Source organism: Vicugna pacos, chromosome 18, assembly GCF_048564905.1.
Source record: "Vicugna pacos chromosome 18, VicPac4, whole genome shotgun sequence".
Lineage (NCBI taxonomy): Eukaryota > Metazoa > Chordata > Mammalia > Artiodactyla > Camelidae > Vicugna > Vicugna pacos.
The window spans coordinates 33,562,803-33,581,975 of record NC_133004.1 but is presented as its reverse complement, the minus strand read 5'-3'; the positions used below and the strand labels follow the sequence as shown (position 1 = coordinate 33,581,975).

Here is a 19,173-nt window from a genome sequence, read left to right as displayed (position 1 = left end):
ACAATAACAACAAAACCCATAAACTATAAAAGACTAAACCTCACCAGAAAACATGCAAAATCTGTATGAAGAAAATGCTATCTCTGTCCTGAAGGATACAAGACCTAACTAAATGAAGACATATCGTATACCTGAATGGAAAGATTATTAAAAGATGTTGCTTCTCCCCAGTTTAATCCTTAAATTCATTGCCATCCAAAAGGACTTTTTAACAGAACATGAAAATTCTAAATTCCTGTACAATATGTTTAAAAAAAAAACAACAGTAGTAATGATGTATTTGACACACTAGATAATCAAACACCAAAGCACTGGAATAAAAGGAAAATAATGACAGAAGAGTAAGTTAATCAGTCAAGTGAGGGAGAGGCTTCAAAAACAGCCCTATTCCTGGGAATGTATTTTATGATAAATATGATTATTCAAATCAGTGGGAAAAGGATAGGCTGTTAAATAACTTTACAGTTATATCCATACTCTGGATGGCTACATAACTTACAAAGTAATTTTTCAAAAAACAAAAATGAGGCCCCACATTTAGTGTAAATTGGTATGGCTTCTTGGGAAGATGATTTGATGTTTATCAAAAGTTAAATGCTTCATGATGTATGTAAGTTAAATCATTATGCTGTACACTTTAAACATACAGTGCTGTGTCACATCCCAATAAAACTGGAAGAGGGAAAAAAAGTAATCAAACACACATTTTAAAAAATAGTTAAATGCATAAACTCTTTGACTCAGCAAGTACACCTCAAAGAATTTACACCACAGATTTCTTTTTCCCACTTCTGTGACAAAACTGAAGATAAAAGATTGTTCGGTGCAGCAAAATTTGTGATAACTGTGAACACCCTATATGCCCACTAGCAAAGGACTAACTTAAGGAAGCCACTATAAAATACATTACTTAACTGTTTTTAAAAAATGAGGCTTATCAATCTGTCTTGTTGAACAATATCCAAAAAATATTTCAAGTAAAAAACTGAAGTGCAAAGTACTGTAGAGTATGCTCCTATTTGGGTTGAATTACTCATAAGTACTCAAATTCCTATAGAATATTTCTGGAAGGATACCCAAGAACTGATTCTGGACTATAAATTCCAGCCACTAGGGCCAAAACAGAGCCAAAAATCAGAGTGAACCATATTCTCCTTTCCATCCTATTATCTGTGGACTTGGAGGCCACTAAGTTGGCAGCCTTAGGAAGTGTCCATGTGCAGCCCATCTCCAGATGCACATGCCAGTCATGGGGGACTCTGAAGTATCTGGCCATAGCCCAGGACTGGTACACCAGGTAGCACCTGGAGCAGAAGTTGGAGGTATCCCCTTGGTGTCAGGGGCCTCACACAGTGTTGTCATGTCCAGGCCCTCATGCTGGTTCTCCATAGCAGAACAAGGTGAGAAGTGTGCACATGGCAACAGCAGGGACCAGGGTGTCATGGCTGCAGGAAGAGGGCACCAGTTTGACCAGGGACACTCACTCCTCATACCCATCCCCATAGCAGGAAAAGCAAAGACCCCAGGCCTCCTTCCTGTCCAGGCTGGGACCAAAGTCTGAAAGTAAGGGCTCCAGGAGAGAAACAGACACCATACTGGGGGAGTGGGGGTTGGAAGCAGAACTTTTGTTTACTACTGACTTGATTTTTGATTTTGGTCCCCCTTCTCTGACACCATCAGCATCCCATACCCTAGTTCCTGCTCCCTGAGAACTCAGTCTGACTTTTTAAAAAATTTACAGCATTATTAAAATATAATTCACATACCATACAATTAACCTGTCTGAAGTGTACAGTTCAGTGGTTTTCAGTATATTCACAATCTAATTTTAGAATATTTTCATTTCCACAAAAGAAACTCCATACCTATTAGCTGTCACTCCCTATTGATTCCAGTTCCTCCCCAAACTCCTCTCTCAGCCTTAGTCAATGGCTAATCTACTTTCAGTCTCTGTAGGTTTGCCTATTGTGGACATTTCGTGTAAATGGAGGCATACAATATGTAGTCTTTTGTGACTGATTGTTTTACTTAGCATAATGTTCTCAAGGCTCATCCATATTGTAGCCTGATCAGTTTCTCATTCCTTTTTTATTGTCAAACAACATTCCATTTTATGGATATACCACCTTCGTTTATCCATTCATCAGCTGATGGACATTTGGGTTTCCATTTTTTGTCTGTTGTGAGTAATGCTGCTATGAACGTTCATGTGCATTTTTGTGTGGACATATTTTCAATTCTCTGTGTATATATCTAGGAATGGAATTGCTGAGGCATATGGTAACTCTATGTTTAACCGTTTAAGGAACTGTCAGCCTGCTTTCCAAAGTGGCTGCACGTTTTACCTTCCCACCAACAGGGTATGAATGTTCCAATGTCTCCACATCTTCACCAACAGTTGTCATTATCTGTCTTTTTTTTTTATTATAGCCATTCTAGTAGGTGTTAATTTGTGGTTTTTGATTTGCATTTCCCTGATGGCAAATAATGTTGAGCATCTTTTCATGTGCTTATTAGCCATTTAGATACCATCTTTGGATAAATGTCTATTCAAATCCTTTGCCAATTTTTTAATTGGGTTAAGTTTTTGCTGTTGAGTGGTAAGAGTTATGTATTCTAGATGCAAGTTCCTTATGATTTGCAAAAGTTCTCTCCCATTGTGTGGGTTGTCTTTTTACTTTCTTGATGGTGCCCTTTGAAGTACAGACATTTTTAATTTTGATGATGTCCAATTTGTCTGTTTTTGTTGTTATTGCTTGTGCTGTAAGAGCCATATCTAAGAATCTATTTCCTAATCCAGGGTCATGAAGATTTATGCCTGTATTTTCATCCAAGAGTTTTACAAACACTTATAAAGTTTATAACTTAGTTATTAATGTATAAGTGTAAAATGGATAAAAGTTTTTTTATAAATTATGAGAGTTTTTAATAGCTAAAAGTTCTTACATTTATATTCTTGATCCATTTCAAGTTAATTTTTGTGTATGGTTTGAGGTAGAGGTCCAGCCTTACTCTTCTGCATGTAGATATTCAATTGTCCCAGCACCATTTGTTGAAGAGGCTGTTCTTTCTCCATTGAATTCTCTTGACTTCCTTGTTGAAAATAAACTAACTGTAAATATAAGGGTTTATTTCTGAGCTCTCAGTTTTATTCCTGATAGATAGATAGATAGATAGATAGATAGATAGATAGATAGATAGATAGACAGACAGATAGATAGACAGATAGATCAATCGATCTTCCTTTATGCCAGTGCTACATTTGTTTTGCTTACTGTAGCTTGGTAGTAAATTTTAAAATCAGGACCTGTGAGTCCTCCAACTTGTTCTTCTGTTACAAAATTATTTTTGTTTTTCTAGATCCTTTGTATTTTCATATTAATTTTAAGATCAGCTTGTCATCTTTTGCAAAAAAAGAAAAAGAAAAGGAAGCTAGCTAGGATTTTGATAGGAGTTGCATTGCCTCTGTACCTCAATTTGAGGAGTATTATCATCTTTACAGTATTCAATCTCTGACCCATAAACATTGGGTGTTTTAAATTTTATTTAGATTTTAATTTTTAACAGTGTTTTATAGTTTTCAGTGTATAAATCTTACATTTCTTTTGTTAAATTTATATAGAAGTATTTGATTCCTTTTGTTGCTATTGTAAATGGAATTGTTTTCTTTCTTTTTTGGATTGTTCATCGCTAGTATTGAGAAATACAGTGGATTTTTGTACATTATTCTTGTATTCTGAAACCTTGCTGAACTGGTTTATTAGCTCTAATCTTGTGTGTGTGTGTGTGTGTGTGTGTGTGTGTGTGTGTGTGTATTCCTAAGGATTTTCTATAGATAAGGTGATGTCATCTGTAAAATGAGATAGTTTACTTCTTCTTTTCCTGTCTGGATGCTTTTATTTCTTTTTATTGCTTACAGTGTTAAATAGAAGTGGTTTAAATACAAGCAGACATCCTGATCTCAGGGCAAAAACATCCAGTCTTTCACCATTTAAGTATGATGTTAGCTGTGACTTTCATGGATGCCCTATGATAATTAGCAAAGTAAGAATATTCCCTCATATTCCTAGTTCCTTAAGCTTTTTTTTAAAGGAAAATTGCTGGATTTTTGGTCTCTATTGAGATGATCAGATGGCTTTTGTTCTTTATTCTATTAATATTCTTTACTACATTAATTGATTTTCAGATATTTAACCAACCTTGCATTATTGAGCTAAATCCTGCTTATATAAACATTTTTATATATTGCTGGATTTTGTATGCTAGTATTTTGTTGAGGACTTTTACATCTATATTCATAAGAAGTGGTGATCTGGAGTTTTCTTTTCTTGTGATATCTTTGTCCCATTATATTATCTGGATAATGCCCAGACAGTCTGACTTCTGGCCCTCACTTTTCTTCTGTCCTGATTTCTTTTAATTTTCTGCCTCTCTGCCAGGACTGTCCCAGGTAGTGAGTGCATCTTGAGAATGCAAAATCATAGGCCCCACTGCTGGGGCCATAGCTGGCATCACCACTTGGTTTGTACTGTGGACTGCAGTCATCATCCCTTCCCCAGTCAAATGGCTGGATAAGTTGAGACTTCTCACAGGAGAAAATTCCAGGATCAGGGCTGAGGAAGAGGTAAGGGAAGGCAGTAGGTGGAGCAGTCATTCTGGATTCAACCAAGGAGATTCGGGGACTTGTTCTCACTAGTTATGCACGGCCTACTCTCAAAATCTCTTTCCCTCAAGCCTACCTTCCATTCAAGTCCTATCCTAGCTCGGACCTCATCTCTTACCTACTCCTTACACTCAGCAGGAGCCAGCCATGTTGGCCTCCTGTTTATTTGTTTCTTCCTAGTCTTGGAGCCTTTGCACTTGCTCTTTTCTGGGGATGTAACCCATGCTCTAGATTTGCCTGTGACACTTTTCAAGTTTCAGCTCAAATCTTACTATATCAGGTTTCTGCTGCTGCATAATAAATGACCACAAACTTAGCACCTTGAAAACAACACCCATTTCTCACCTTATGCTTCTGTAGATCAGAAGTCTACGGTGTCTCAGCTGGGCCCTCTACTTAGTGTCTCACAAGGCTGAAGTCAAAGTCTCAGCCTGTATGAGCTCTTATCTGGAGGCTCTGTCATAGAATTCACATCCAGAATCACCCTGGTAATTAGCAGAATTCAGTTCCATTTGGCTGTAGGACTGAGGTCCCCATTTTCTTTGTAGGCTGTTGGGCAAAGGTTGTTCTCAGCTTCTTGAGGCCATCTACATTCCCTGGCTGGGAGCCTCTCCATCTTCAAAGCCAGCAATGGCACATTGAGTCCTCCTGCTTCAAATTTCTCTGACTTCTTCTGCCTTACTCTTCTATAGCTAGCTGGAGAAGCTTTTCAGCTTTTAAGAGCTCATATGATTACATTTCGCCCACCTGAATAATTCAAGACAATCTCCCTATCTTAAGATCAACTGATTAGTAAACTTAATTACATCTGCAAAGTCCTTTTTGTCATGCAACACAGAGATTAGGGCATGGAATCTTTGGGGGGCCATTATTCTCCTTACCACAGTTCACCCTCTAGCCTGCAAAGATTCATGTCTATCTCCCATGCAAAATATATTCACTTCCTCCCAAGGTCCCTAAAATTCTCATCTCGTTACAGCGTCAAGTCAGAGTCTAAAAAGAAAAATCTCATAGAAATCTCATCAAACCAAAAGCCTCAAATTTCATTATCTAGATTAGATGCATAGGAGGCTCTGGGTATAATCCATCCTAGAGCACAATTCCTTCCATCTGTGGACCTATGAAACTAAAGAAATAAGTGAAGTACTCCAACATGCAAGGCTGGGACATGCATAGGATAATAGTTATACACATTCTGGTTCAAAAAGGGGGGAAATGGAAATTAAGAAGGAGTGACTGATCCAAAGCAATTTCAAAATCCAGCTGAGCATATTTCCTTAGGGCCTAAAGATAATCTTCCTTGGCTCTGTTCTGCCTTCTGAGCTCTCAAGTTCTGCCCTTTGGATTAGTCACCTTCCCTAAGAAGCCATTCCTGACTACTGTTTAGAACAGCCATCTCCAACTCCTTGAAATTTTTTGTCACAAAACACTGCTTAATTTTTCAATAATACATGTCATGGTTTTGGAATACCTTAGCTTTTTCCTTACCTGTTATCTGCACTAAAATATAAACTTCATGAAACCAAAAGACCTTATCTGTATTTTCACCTCTATTTCTCCAGCACCTGCCATAATGCCTGGTACATAAGTCTTGCTCAATAAATATTTTATGAATAAATTGGTTAAATATGGATTGGGGTCATGTGGTATGCTGAACAGTGGCCCCCTAAATTGTCCACAGCCTAATCCCTGAAACCTGAGAATGTTACCTTTTTTTTTTTTGAGGGGGGAGGTAATTAGGTTTACTGATTGATTGATTTAAATGGAGGTACTGGTGATTGAACCCAGGACCTCGTGCATGCTAAGTATGCATTCTACCACTTGAGCTATACCCTCCCCCCAAAGAATTGTTACCTTATGTGGCAAAAGGGATTCTGTGGGTGTGATTAAGTTAAGGATGATGAAATACGAGATTATCCTGGACTATTTGGATAAACCTAAGGTAATCACAAGGGTCCTTATGAGAGGGAGACAGGAAGGTCAGAGTGAGAGGAGAAGGTGATATGATGATGGAAGCCAAGATTGGAATGATGTACTTTGAAATGGAGGATGGGGCCACTAGCCAAGGAATGAAGGCATCAATTAGAAACTGAAAAAGGTAAGCAAATGGTTCCTCCAGAAGGAGCCAGCCCTGCCAACTCTTTGACTTTAGCCCAGTGAAATTAATTTTGGATTTCTGACCTCCAGAACTGTAAAAGAATAAATGTGTGTTGGTGTTGTTTTAAGTCACTAAATTTGTGGTAATTTGAGACAGGAGTAATAGGAAACTAACACAGTTGGGGGCTGGGCTAACACTTGTAGTACGTGGCTGCAATATTCCATCTTCCAGAGTGAGACTGCTTCCTGGGAATAGATTCCTAGTTGACCTAGAACTTTTATCTTGGTAAGAAGCTGCCCAGAGTAGAGATTGTATTTCTTAGCATTCCTTTCAGCTGGATGTGGCCATGTGACTACATTCTAGACGATAGGATTATGGTAGAAATTATCTGTACAATTTCTGCAATCCAGGGTAAGGGGCAAGCCATCCCTTCAACTTCCTGCTTCACAAGGGCCAGACTGTTGATAGTGGACCATCTTGGACCCCATGTGGTTGAGGGCAGTACCCCAGGGATTGAACAGCAAGAAGATAAAATCATGATTTTTAAAAATTATTCATGGGGACTGATGACTTTATGCGAAGATCCACCATACTAAGTTGGACTTTTATTTAAGAGAGAAATAACCTATCTCCTTTAAACCATGGTTAGTTTGAGTCTTTGTTTCATGTAGCTGTATCCACACAGAAACTAATATAGAATTTCCACTTACTATCCATTATATTGGAGCTTCTCGGAAGGGTTGACATCCTTGCAATTAAGGCAAGTTTTGCTTTCTCTCTCTTTTTAAAAAATTTTTGAAGTATAGTTAGTTACAATGTGTCAGTTTCTGGTATACAGTATAATGCTTCAGTCATATATGGACAAACGTATTTATTTTCATATTCTTTTTCACTATAGGTTACTACAATATATTAAATATAGTTCCCTGGTGCTATACAGAAGAAATTTGGTTTTTTATCTGTTTTATATATAGTTGTTAGTATTTGCAAATCTCAAACTCCCAATTTATCCCCTCCCACTTTCTTTCCTCACCAGTAACCATAAGTCTGTTTACTATGTCTGTGAGTCTAGTTTTACTTTCTCTTGGCAATGGTGCCATCGTGGTCTGAAGACGTGTGTGAGACTGACATTTACTAGGTACCAAGAAGATGCTAGAAGGTCTGGGGCCCCATCCCCCTAGATGTTTTTCTAGTTTGCATGAACTACCACTAGTTGCCAAGAACTGGGAAGAATCGAGAAGGCTCACTGGATCTGAGGGTAAATTTCTCTGAACAGTGGGCAAAGGCTCAGACCTCACAGCAACACCACAGCTCATTTTGGTACAACACTTGTCACGGTGAGTGACAGAAAAGGAGAGCTGAATACAGAGCCTCTGCAATATGGAGGGAGCTTTAACCAATCGGCTTGGATCAAGTTTTACTGCAGTAACAACCACCTCCAAATCTCAGTGGCTCACAACAACAAATGTGTTTTTCTCATCCATATTCCATGTCCTCCATGGGACAGCTGTGGCTCTGTTCTACATCATCTTCATTCCAGAATCTAGTCTGAAGGAATAGCCTCAGTCTGGAACTTTGACTCTTAAGACATAAAGAGAAGAAAGTTGGCAGGTCCCATGACGGCTCTTAAAAGTTTCTTCTTGCAAGTGATACATGTTACTCCCACTCAAGTTCCTAAAGGAAGCCACACGCCCCCTGCTAATGCCAGTGGAATGGGGATATATAATCTTTTTGTATGGTGGGACCCCATAGGGAGGGCCAATGAATGTTTTTGAACAACTGTCAAATCTTTCCCAGTCTGCCCTTTTTGTCACGAATACTGCCTTTTGTATTTCTTCCACATGCAAAATAAATTCACCCCCTTCCCAAGGTAGATAACCGAAATGACCCATCTAATCATGGCATCAGGCTCAAATCCAGAACCTCTAATAGTCTCTATATCAGGTCCAGATATGGCTTCTCTTGATCCAGAGACCTATGAACTGAAATAGATAGGTAAACAGATAACCAGATAGATAAATAAATAGATCAATCCATTAATCACAGTTTATCTCTCCCTCATCTCCACATCCACCATATGAAGTGGAACAGGGACAGGATAATAGCAGTAAACACTCTCATTCAGAAAGAAAAATAGGAGACAGAACTTACGGGTCTATAATAATTCTAAAATCCTGCTGGACAGATGTTGAGAAGGCTCCCCTCTTTTCCCTGGAAGTGGGACTTCTTCCTGGGACTAGTTCCCTAGTTCATTCTTCTCCATGTCCTTGGCTCTGCCCTAAGAATGGCCCATCCTTCTCTATTTATTCTCCTTGGCCACATTTGCGAAGATTTGGAGGTTATACCTTTCTGAAGTAGGGCAGCTTTCTTGGTCTCCTTCATGCCCATAGAAATTTGGAAGCCCTCAAGCTCACCCTGAGTCTTGAACACGCATGGTCTTTTTAAAATCCAAGCTAATGACTTTTTTGTGTGTGTGGGGAAGGGGGATTTATCTATTTGATTCCAGTCAGTTCCTTGGGCCAACCACCAAACCCCCAATTTTTTTCAGACATGCCTCTCTTTTTAGACTTAGTTATAGGCAAATGGAGAGTTACACTCTTAGTCTCTTTTCTGAATCATCTTGTATAACTGAAAGGATTTATTAGGAACCACTTTTACCAATTCAGACATTTTAACAAAAGTCATGAGAGCCATACACTTGATATGGTCCTTGCCACAAAGGTGAGTTTTAATCACTGGTTAGAAACATGGATCACTTGCCTGGCGTTTCTATATTCTCTTCCATTTCTGCTGAAAAACTGGCCAATTATTTTCTGAGTTGTCTCTTTCCTACAGTAACCTGTCAAGTGCACCCAACAGCAACCAAGGCATGCTACTAATATTCTCTTTCCCCAAGTTTTTGCCTAAAGCTCTAAGCTCTTTTGGACATTATTTATATTCTTAGTTCTATTTCCAGCTTACAGTTTAACCAAATGCTTCATCACTGCGTAACACACATCACCATCTTTCCACCTTCCAAAGGTAGTGGAAGCCACTGTCCAGCTCCAAAGTCAATGCCCCCAAATTCAGGGGTATTTTAAATTATAGCAGCACCCCACTTCTGGGTGCTATTCTGTAACAGTTGAATTAGATTTATTATGATGTAGTAACAACCAAATTCCACATATCAGTGGCTCACAGCCAGAGAAGTTTCTCACTTTCCATTACACATCATTTTATCAGTGGGCTACAGCTCAGTTTCATGTCCTCTTAATTCTGGGTTCCAGGCTGAAGAAATCTTGATCTGGGAATTGCCAGGTTCATAGCAGAGGGAAAAGAGAAGGGAATCTGCCAGTCTACTCATTGGTGCTTAAAGCTTCTGTTTGGAAGTGGTACTTTCATTTCTACTCACATTCCATTGGCCAAAGCATGTTATATAGCCAAGCCTATTGTAAGTGGGACGAGCATGGATGTATAATCCTCCTAAAGTGAGGGGCCCAGTAGGAAGGACACCATATATTTGGAACAGTAATATAATCTCCCACAGGGCTGCACCAGAAATGTCAGTCACTGCATCCTCCATTCTTCCTTCATACACACTGCTGCAGCATTTTGTACCACATAACACCTCACGTACCTCTTGGTCAAGGGTAAATCTTGACTCAAGGTAGACAATTCATAGGTAGGTCAATGTAGCCCGACCTAGACCAATCAGGATCCTCTTCTTAGGAATCTGAACCATGAAATACTCAGTGGATGAGGGAATTAGTGGAGAGGGCTGCAGCTGAAAGGTTGTGATGCGAAGTGGATTTAGAAAAGCCACAACTAACACAGACTGTGTTCCCTGAAAGTTGGGCTGACAGCAGCCAAGCCAGGATTTTAGTGCAAAACCTGCCCCTCACTCAGGTCGGTTTCCCACAAGGAAGTAGTATACACAAGGGAGCCTAAGAAATCTCCAGTGCATGGCTCCACTTGTCTGCTAAGTCTGCTCCAAACTTCCGGCTCACCTGTTCAAAAACAGCCCACGGGAAAAGTTCAAAGTACTGAGCCCAGCATCCCAGCCCTCGCTTGGCCATCTGGCCGGCTCTTCCGGTAGGTGCTGGACGGCTTCCTGGGTGAGAAAGTAAGCAGCCTTGCAGGGGTGGCGCTGTCCAGCACGGCCAAGCAGAAGGCACGCGCTACACGTGGACCCCCATCTAAGTAGATGTGGCACAGTCTCCGCGTCGGTCTGATAGTCTCAATCAGATCCCAGTAAGTGCCATGGGTTGTGCAGTTCGGTTCTGAAGGCAGAAAGATGAGGGAGTGGACAAGAGGGACCCACAGGACAGGATTCCTCTGAAGAAACAGGACGCAGGGGAAGAGATGGAGAATCGGGCTCCAGAGGCTGTGTCCAAATCAATCTTCCACTGGGGCAGGATCCATCCGACTCCGCAGTTTCCCGTTGGATGGACATCCAGACTGCACAGTGCTGAGAATTAGGGGCTCCTTCCTGAAAACGTCTAGAATTTCATCCGTACACAGGATACAGAATCTTAAGCAGTATGAAGGCGTGGGTACCCCTCCCAGACTTGTGCAGTTCAAGTTCAAGCAGCTAGGGAGGGAGCGGGACCCGCCACGCCTTCTCGCCTGAAGTCCTGACTCCCTGCCCCTGCCAGTCTCCCGCAGGCCTGCAGCATTCCGCCTCTTGGAGTTTTGATCCTAGCGCTTTGCACTCTGTGATCCAATCGCTTTTGGTGCGATTGTGGAATCGCTCTGAGGTCCGCCCACATCAGTCTAATTGCCGTTTAATACAAGGAGCTCACGCCTTCAGGATGGCCTACAAACCAATCCCAATGCTCTTCAGGAGCAACAGTTAGGTCCCCTGGCCAATCGTTTTCCAAGTTGCGACCGGGCCGCTCCCTCAGTCACGCCCCATTCCTTTGGACCTGGCGCAGGCACGGGGCAACCGCCACTCCATGGCCACAGGGGGGCGCTGCAGGAAGGCGCCCAGCTGCTGCTGGAGGCGGAAACAGGCGGGGTCGCCCGTCACTGTGGCCCAATCCCGCCCTCCAGCTCCTCCCCTAACCCGGGTCCAGGGGCCGGGTCCGAGACTGAACCAACGAAAAGGCGTCCAACCCTTCCTCTTCGCATCACCCCGGCACCCAAATGTGTACCCCACACCCGGCGGCCGAAGCAAACGGTACTGCGGCCAGACGGCCTGGGCAGCCAGGAGCAGCAGCGGCGACCTGTGGGATCGAAAGTGGGGTGGAACGGGGCGGCTGGAACCTGGCCCCGAGATCTTGGTCGGGGTTAGGTGCCGCCCCACTCCCACCAGGCTTCGGAGCCAGGAGCCAGCTTACCCCTGAAACCAGATGTCTGGGGACAGGCGTCACATCCAGCCCCAGAAACTAGGCATGGGACTTGGAACTCCTAGAAGTTTACAGGCAGGGCCTGGAGCTCAGGTGAGTCACAGAAACCGGGGGCAGGCTCCTCTGCCGCCTCTACCCTCTTCAGCCACATAACCCCTGAGAAACCAGGTGTGCTGATGCAGTGTGGCTGGCTCTCTAACCTGAACTCTCACGTAAAAGGCAATGCCTTTTTCTGGGCACAGGGCCTGGCCTGCTGAACCATCTGCCTGGCCACCTCTTCCCCGATTCTTCCCACAATTGGCCCCTCCTCATTTACCATTCCACTCAAATATCACCCCCTTTGAGACAGGCCCTTCCTTGCCTACTGTATCCAAAGTAACAGCCTCAATTACTTTTTCACAGTGCCTCTTCTTCTTGGCCTCAGAAGTGCCCATGGATGCCCCCCCCCACACACACACACACATCTCACCTGTGCCCTAGCCTGGCCTGGCCCAGCCTCACTGCTCTTTCCCCAGGGACAGTATGGAGCCAGATGTGGACAATACCCCCTCTTGGCCCCACCGGTTTTATGGGAGGGTAGTAGGGCAGTGCCAGCCTGGCGTGGTCACAGCACCTAGGACAGTCTGATCTGAGCCTGCCTGGACAGGGCCTGTCCCTAAGGGTGGCCAGGAGGTGGGGATGCTGGATACCTGGAGACCCTGGACCGGCCTTTTCAGGAACACAAATGCAAAGGGGAATCTCCAAGTTCTTTTTGTTTTTTAATTTCTTACAAAACCACATGTCCCAGCCAAACAGGACACTGCAGGCCCGTCCCCAGGCATTGTGGCCTGATGGGGGAAGCCCTCATGGATGGGTGGCTGCCAACCCCAGAAGAACCATCTGCCCTTCTGCCCAGGGCCAGTGTGAGGGAGGGGTCTGGCTGGAGGCTCTGTCCTGCCCACCCCCAGCTGCTTGGAGAGAAGGCAGACCCTGGGTCCCTGGTGCTGTCAGTGCCTGTAAGGGAAGGAGGGAGAAGACGGTCTGAGGGGGGAGGAAAGGCTGGGGTCAGGGACAGGGCAAGCCAGGGGGCAGGCCCACAATATCTCACCTAGAATATGCGATGCTATCAAACCAACGTGGAGACGCTAATGATGACCACCAGAATGAGGACAGTGACGGACAAACAGATGGCAATAAAGATTTTCTTCTGTGGGAGAGGAGGGGGTGGGTCAGGGAAACTCAGGAGAGGAGGGAGGGTGGGCCACCCAGGGCGGGGGATGGGTGGGGGAGGCTCACCTTCCTCGCCTTCTTCTGGTTCTCCAGGGCCACCTTGACATGTTCCTGCCCACGTTCCACATAGTCTGCTGAGCTCAGAATGTTCTTCTCAATTCGGTTGATCATCTCCCCCTACTCAGAAAAGGGGGTGGTTCAGGCGGGTAGGAATGATGGGGGTGGTGGGCCCAGCAGCAACTCTGTCTGCCCACCCCAGCCCCAAATGACTAACGGATATTCCTGGCAGAAAACACTGCACTAACAAAGACATGGAGGCAGAACTACATCTGACTAAAGTTCACACTCCAGAAGGTGGCTTCCAGGCCCCCTGTACCATGTGCTCCCTCTGCCCTGCTCCCCTGCCCACTACAACCTCTACTTGCAGTGCTGGCTGGGAGCTGAGTACCTTAAATGGCTCATACTTTTTCACAGAGGGTGAACTTCCATCCCCTCATGAATCTGTCTGAATTCAGCCTGTCTCCCAGCTGCTGTGAAGCCCTCCCTATCCCTGCCTCCTCCTGGCACTGCCAGCCTTCAGGTCCTGGTACTCCTACTGAAAGAACTCTCTTCCCCACAACTCCCAGCTGCAACAGGGCACTGGCTACAGCCCTGGGGGGTCAGTCCTCCAGAACAGGGCTAGAAGCTCCCCTTATACAACCAGGGCCAGGGGAGGAACACCACCTCCCACCCCAACTTTCTGCAGAATTCAGGAGGCAGGCCCTCTGGGGGCAACTCTGGAGCTCTTCGAGGTATAAGAGTAGATTCTGTTTGTGGAGGAGGAGCCAGGGTTTGGGTCATTCCTGGGGTGGGCTCAAGTTGGGGAGGTGGGGTGCAACGTATAGAGGAGCAGCCATCTGGGCAGCTGCTGAAGAGGATGCAGTTGGGGGCACAGCTAAGGATGGAAGTAAGGGCCGACCTGGAGGCATGGCCCTGTCTGGAGGGGGATGAAAGACTCAGAGAGGGTGGAAGTGGGCTGACAGCCACGACTGGGGTTCTGACTGCACATAGTCTCACATCGAGGGGCCGGATCAAGCCCGGCCAGCTGCTTGTAGTGCCCACCTGCATCTCCACCTCAGTAGCCAGAAAAGTGAAAATCTCATGAAGTTCACGGATACTGCGTTCAAGCTGCTGGATCTCACTGTGCCGGGCCGAGATCTCATTGAGGGCCTGTCGAGTCACCTGCGTGTCCTTCAGTATCTGGAGAGTGGACAGGAGTGGAGGAACAGGTCACAGGGAAACCAGCAGCAGGTTCAGAAGTTCCTGTTGAGCTTCAGGGCAGCCCTCAGACCTAGAACTGGGCCAGGGCCCTGAAGAGTGAGTCCAGGCATGCTAATTCGCTCCCTGATGGGCCTCAGGATTCCCTCCATCAAAAAGGGGCCAGGACTCAGAGGATGGGAGGCCCGGCAGAGGGAGGCTGGATGCGGCTACTCACATTGGACACAAACACCTCACTCTGCCCGCTGTCCAGCATCTGCTCCAGCTCTTCATCCGACACCATTCCAGCATTTGCTGTGAAGGAAAAGGCCAGGTTCAGAGCTGGGTCAGATCACCTGACCCTGTGGGCCGGGTGCCATGACTCACTGATCTTCAGCTGCCTCCGAATCCGCTCCACATTCTTCTCCCGGTATTCGGACTGCATTGAGTTGCACTTGTTGATGAGCTCCACGAATTGCTGGGACAGGACCCCGTGCTAAGGATGGAGAATAGAGGCTGGGCAACCCTGGGAGGGTCCCTGCCCGGTCTGGGCCTCAGCATCCCCATGGGTACAGTGAGCACAGAGCATAAGCTGCTGTAGGTGCCTGCTGCCTTAACCACCTTGAAAAGCTCCCCCAGTCTCTCAAAGTAAAAGCTGAGGCCCCTACCAGGGCCTACAAGGCCCTACAGGACCCATCCTCCCCACTTTCCCTCTGATCTTACCTCTTCCCACTCACTTCTTCCCTACAGAGTGGGCTCCTTACTCTTTTCTGAACAAAGCACACCCCACCTCAGGCCTCTGCACTCACCGCTCCCTCAGCCTTGAAGGCTCAAGCCCCACAAAGGCCTTTAAGTCTTTGTTGTGATGTCACCTTCTGAATGAAGTTTTCCCCACCTTATTGAAACTGCAACCTGCCATCGCCTGGTGTTCTCAATTGCTCTTCTGCTCTTTTCCCTTAATGAATACTATGTTCTAAAGTAACTTACTTATTTATTATGGTGATTGTCTCTCCCCACTGGAATGTAAGCTCCATGGGGATACGGATCTTTGGTTCATGGTTGTATCCCAAACATCTAGAAAAGGGTCTGACACACAGTTGGTCCTCAATAAATATTTGTTGAATGCTTGCTGAACACCAGCCTCACTGCTTAGACAGAGGTGTGCCAGTATGCTTGGAGGTCAGCCGATTGCCCAGATTTTACAGGTCTACCTGGGTCCTCGGCCTCTCACACCAATGACCATCACAAGCTCCTGAAACACACTCACGACTTGTCCATTCCCCTGGTGTCTAAAACATGCTCATTACTTGGAGTTCCTTCCTCAGAGACACATCTGCTCTCCTGGCTTCCGCTGCACTCTTTCAGTTGCCCAAAATGCTCCATCTTCAATCTGGGGTCTTTGCTGAGCTCTGAGCCTACCTACTCCAACTCTCATCTCCAAGAACTCCAAACCACTCCTCCTCACTGAGTACCCGAAGGAGGCATCTCAAATCTTCTTACTAAGATGTTGATTCAGTGACCTCCCCCACCAGGGAAGTTCCTCTTCCTGACTTCTTGAATTCTGCCCCTGGGGCAGAGGATATCCCTGTCACATGGGCAGGGAAACTCCCAGTCATTTGACGGCTCCCTCTTCTTCCCTGGGCAGAGCCATTAGCTACCAAGTACTACCTGAGTAATGTCTTTGTCATCTGTTCAAGTTTAACTCCCCATCTTGGCTTCTAGAATGTGTATCACCTACAGCCAAGCCCAGATCATGTCAGGAGACTCAGCAATGTCTCACTGAATGGAGGAGAAGGCAGGGTGTTATCATGGATTGGAAGTCAGGAGACCTGGTTTCTTGACCTTGGGTGAGTCCTTTTTCTCTCTGAGCCTCAGTTTCCCCATTTGAAAAATCAGGTTGGACTTGATCTCTAAGGGCCTTCATTCTTACGTCTGCCATCTAATGATCTATAAAACACTTGCTGAAATGTTCTGGTTCTGGGAATGACAAACCCACCTGGGTTTTTCTCATTCTTGTGTTGACTGAGTTATAATTCTCATCAGCTTCCTCCTTCTGGGGCTCTATGGCTGTGGGAAGACACAAGGGTATTGGTGGAGGAAAGGGTTAGACCTGTGGCTTCTGAAATTCATCTGGGGACTAACACACAGGGCCACATTCATACCCCAGCCACCTAGCCATACAACAGAGAATTTCTTATCTCCATAGGATTTTTTGGAAGTATAATTTATCATAAAATGACTAATTCTGAGCCTCTGAAAGGAGAAAGTATATTTTTCTTTGCAACAAATACATCAGAGAATTCCCACAAGTATGCAGAGGCCTCCTAACAAAACCTCCATCTGCCTACCCAAAGAATGCACACTGGGCAGCAAGAATTGTAGGAGTACAGCTGATCCTTGCACAACATGGGTTTGAACTGCATGGGTCCACTTATACCTGGATTTTAAAAAAATAAATGCATACTCAGTACTACATAATGCATGGCTGGTTGAAACTATCCACACAGAACCTGGGACTTGGAGCACGGACTATACAGTTATATGCAGATCATGACTAGGGCAGGGGAGTTGGCAACTCTAACCTCCACCTTGGTCAAGGGTCAAATGTAAATGGTTTCACTATAAATAGGGGAGCCTGAGAGGCAGGCATACGTGGAAAGAAACTAGGACCGGAAACCAGAAGACGCAGATTCTAGATGTAGGCCTATTGTGTGACCTGGATATATATCACTGGCCTCTCTGGGCCACACACTTCCCAGATATACCAGGAGCTGGGCAGGACCAGAGGAAAGTAACTGAGGTCCTAAGAGCTTACCCTTTAGCTGCGCGCGAATGTCTCTCCCCAGCTGTTTGATCTCGTCGCGCAGGTTCTGCAGGTCCTGCTTCATGCCTGAACAAGAGAAAGCCAAGTTTCCCAAACAGCAGCCTGTACCTCAACAAATCTCCCTGGCCACCATCTGCGTGCAACTACAATCCCCACAATCCCTCTGGCTAAGCATGCGTTCTGCACCGGGTTTCCACTCACTCTCCTCGGGAAGGGGCGTGGCCAGGATGGTGACCTGCTGCTTCTCCAACTCTCGGACTTTATTCTCCAGCTTGACAATAGTCTGCCGAATTGTCCGGACCTGGGGGTAATGACCGAAAGGGCAGAAGGAGATATGGGGGTACTCCAGGCCGCACTGCTTCTTGAGTCCTCCAGGCCCCTCGTGAATCCAGGCCGAGACCTCAGCCTCTTACCTTCTGGAAGAACTCATCGTCTGGGCTCCCCAGTCGTGCCGTGCCCGGGTGTACCACCAGCGCGACGCGCTCCTTGTCCTCATCGTCCGAGCTGTCATCCCCCTGCCAGGGTCGGGGTCACTGGCATCACTTCCTTGCTGTCGCTCTCGCCCCGCAGAACTCACGGGCTTCCGGGTCTTTCCTTGCTAGCCCACAGCTACCCCTCCCTGCCCCGAACACCAGGAGTCCTGCATTCCAGCCAGACCCCACCCCATCCGCCCGTCCCCAACCCTGCTGCGCCGACTTCTCACCTGCCTCAGTTCGCGGGTCCTGTCCCGCATGGCGGCCCCAGCTCCCTCTCCCCGGCGCCGGAGCCGGGAGGGCCTCAAGATTTTAAGTTTGGAACTCCCGTAGCCCACTCACACCCTGACACTCCCCTCCGCCCTCACCTTGCGGACCCCAAAGCCCCCAACCAGCCACCAGAGGCTCTGTCCCTGGCACCATTCACAGTCAAGGGGAAGGAGCCGACCTCGGGGACCCCCAAGTTTCCACAGGTTGGAATTCCCTTTTCTTTCCCCCCTCCCGCTCCCGTAGCCTCGGCCCCGCCCCCTCTGGGATGACTGGAGCATGCGCACGGGATCGCGTCTCTTCCCCTCTCGAAGGAAAGGCGGAGGTCGGAAGCCACAGTGCCCTGAACGGAAGCGAAATTGCCAGGACGTGAGAATCCGCCCCCTTTGCCGGAACTATCGCATCTTCCAACGGAAATCTGGTTGCCAAAAGGGGTGGGAATGCGTCATTGGTACGTAGTCTGAGAGGCCCCACATCTCACATCACCCCATAGTGCACCCCCCGCGTCACGTGACCAGCCGGGTACCAGCGTCTCCGACCACAGAACGTGACGCTTTGAGTGTCACGTGTGTCGGCTCTGTCAACTCTCGCTCTGGAACACCTATCTCCCCAGAGTCCTCGGCACCCCGCCGTCCGCGTTACCCACCTTCAGCCCCCACGGGGCGAGGAGAGGGCACTGAGTATCCCCAGAGACCTTTTGAGGCAGTAGGTGGTAGGACCCTGGCTGAATTCGGCTTTATTTCTTTCGGGTCTAGAGGTGTGGGCAGACTGACGCCTTAGGATTTGGGGTTGTGAACATCATGAGACCATGAAACTCAGAAAATAATAAGATCCAGCGTCAGAGTGTTGCAGGGTTTTGTAGGCAGAGAATCTGGGGGTGGGAAGTGACCTCACCCGAGGCAAAAATCTCTTCTCCCGCATACTCCTGGCACAGCTTCTGACAGGTGGGCGGCTGGCACCGGTTTGAGCACTGCAGTCCCGCCGCACTCACTACCTTCTGAGCAGTGAGACCATTTCAGGGCAGCTCAGGCTGGAAAAGAGTCTATTATACTGAGCAGCAAGTCACCTACACCCTG

General features: G+C 46.3%; 1 protein-coding gene across 1 annotated transcript; it reads right to left on the bottom strand.

The window, feature by feature from the left end:
- Positions 1 to 12,827: 12,827 nt before the first annotated feature.
- On the bottom strand, positions 12,828 to 18,377 carry STX4 (syntaxin 4). The gene is made up of 11 exons (XM_015236906.3): positions 18,061 to 18,377; positions 17,771 to 17,872; positions 17,559 to 17,658; positions 17,349 to 17,423; positions 16,530 to 16,600; positions 14,921 to 15,029; positions 14,772 to 14,848; positions 14,399 to 14,536; positions 13,364 to 13,474; positions 13,176 to 13,274; positions 12,828 to 13,081 (listed from the first exon to the last, which is right to left on the bottom strand). Exons 1-10 carry the CDS (start codon positions 18,088 to 18,090, stop codon positions 13,194 to 13,196), a joined length of 894 nt encoding a protein of 297 aa, XP_015092392.1. The 5' UTR covers positions 18,091 to 18,377; the 3' UTR covers positions 12,828 to 13,081; positions 13,176 to 13,193.
- Positions 18,378 to 19,173: the final 796 nt, after the last annotated feature.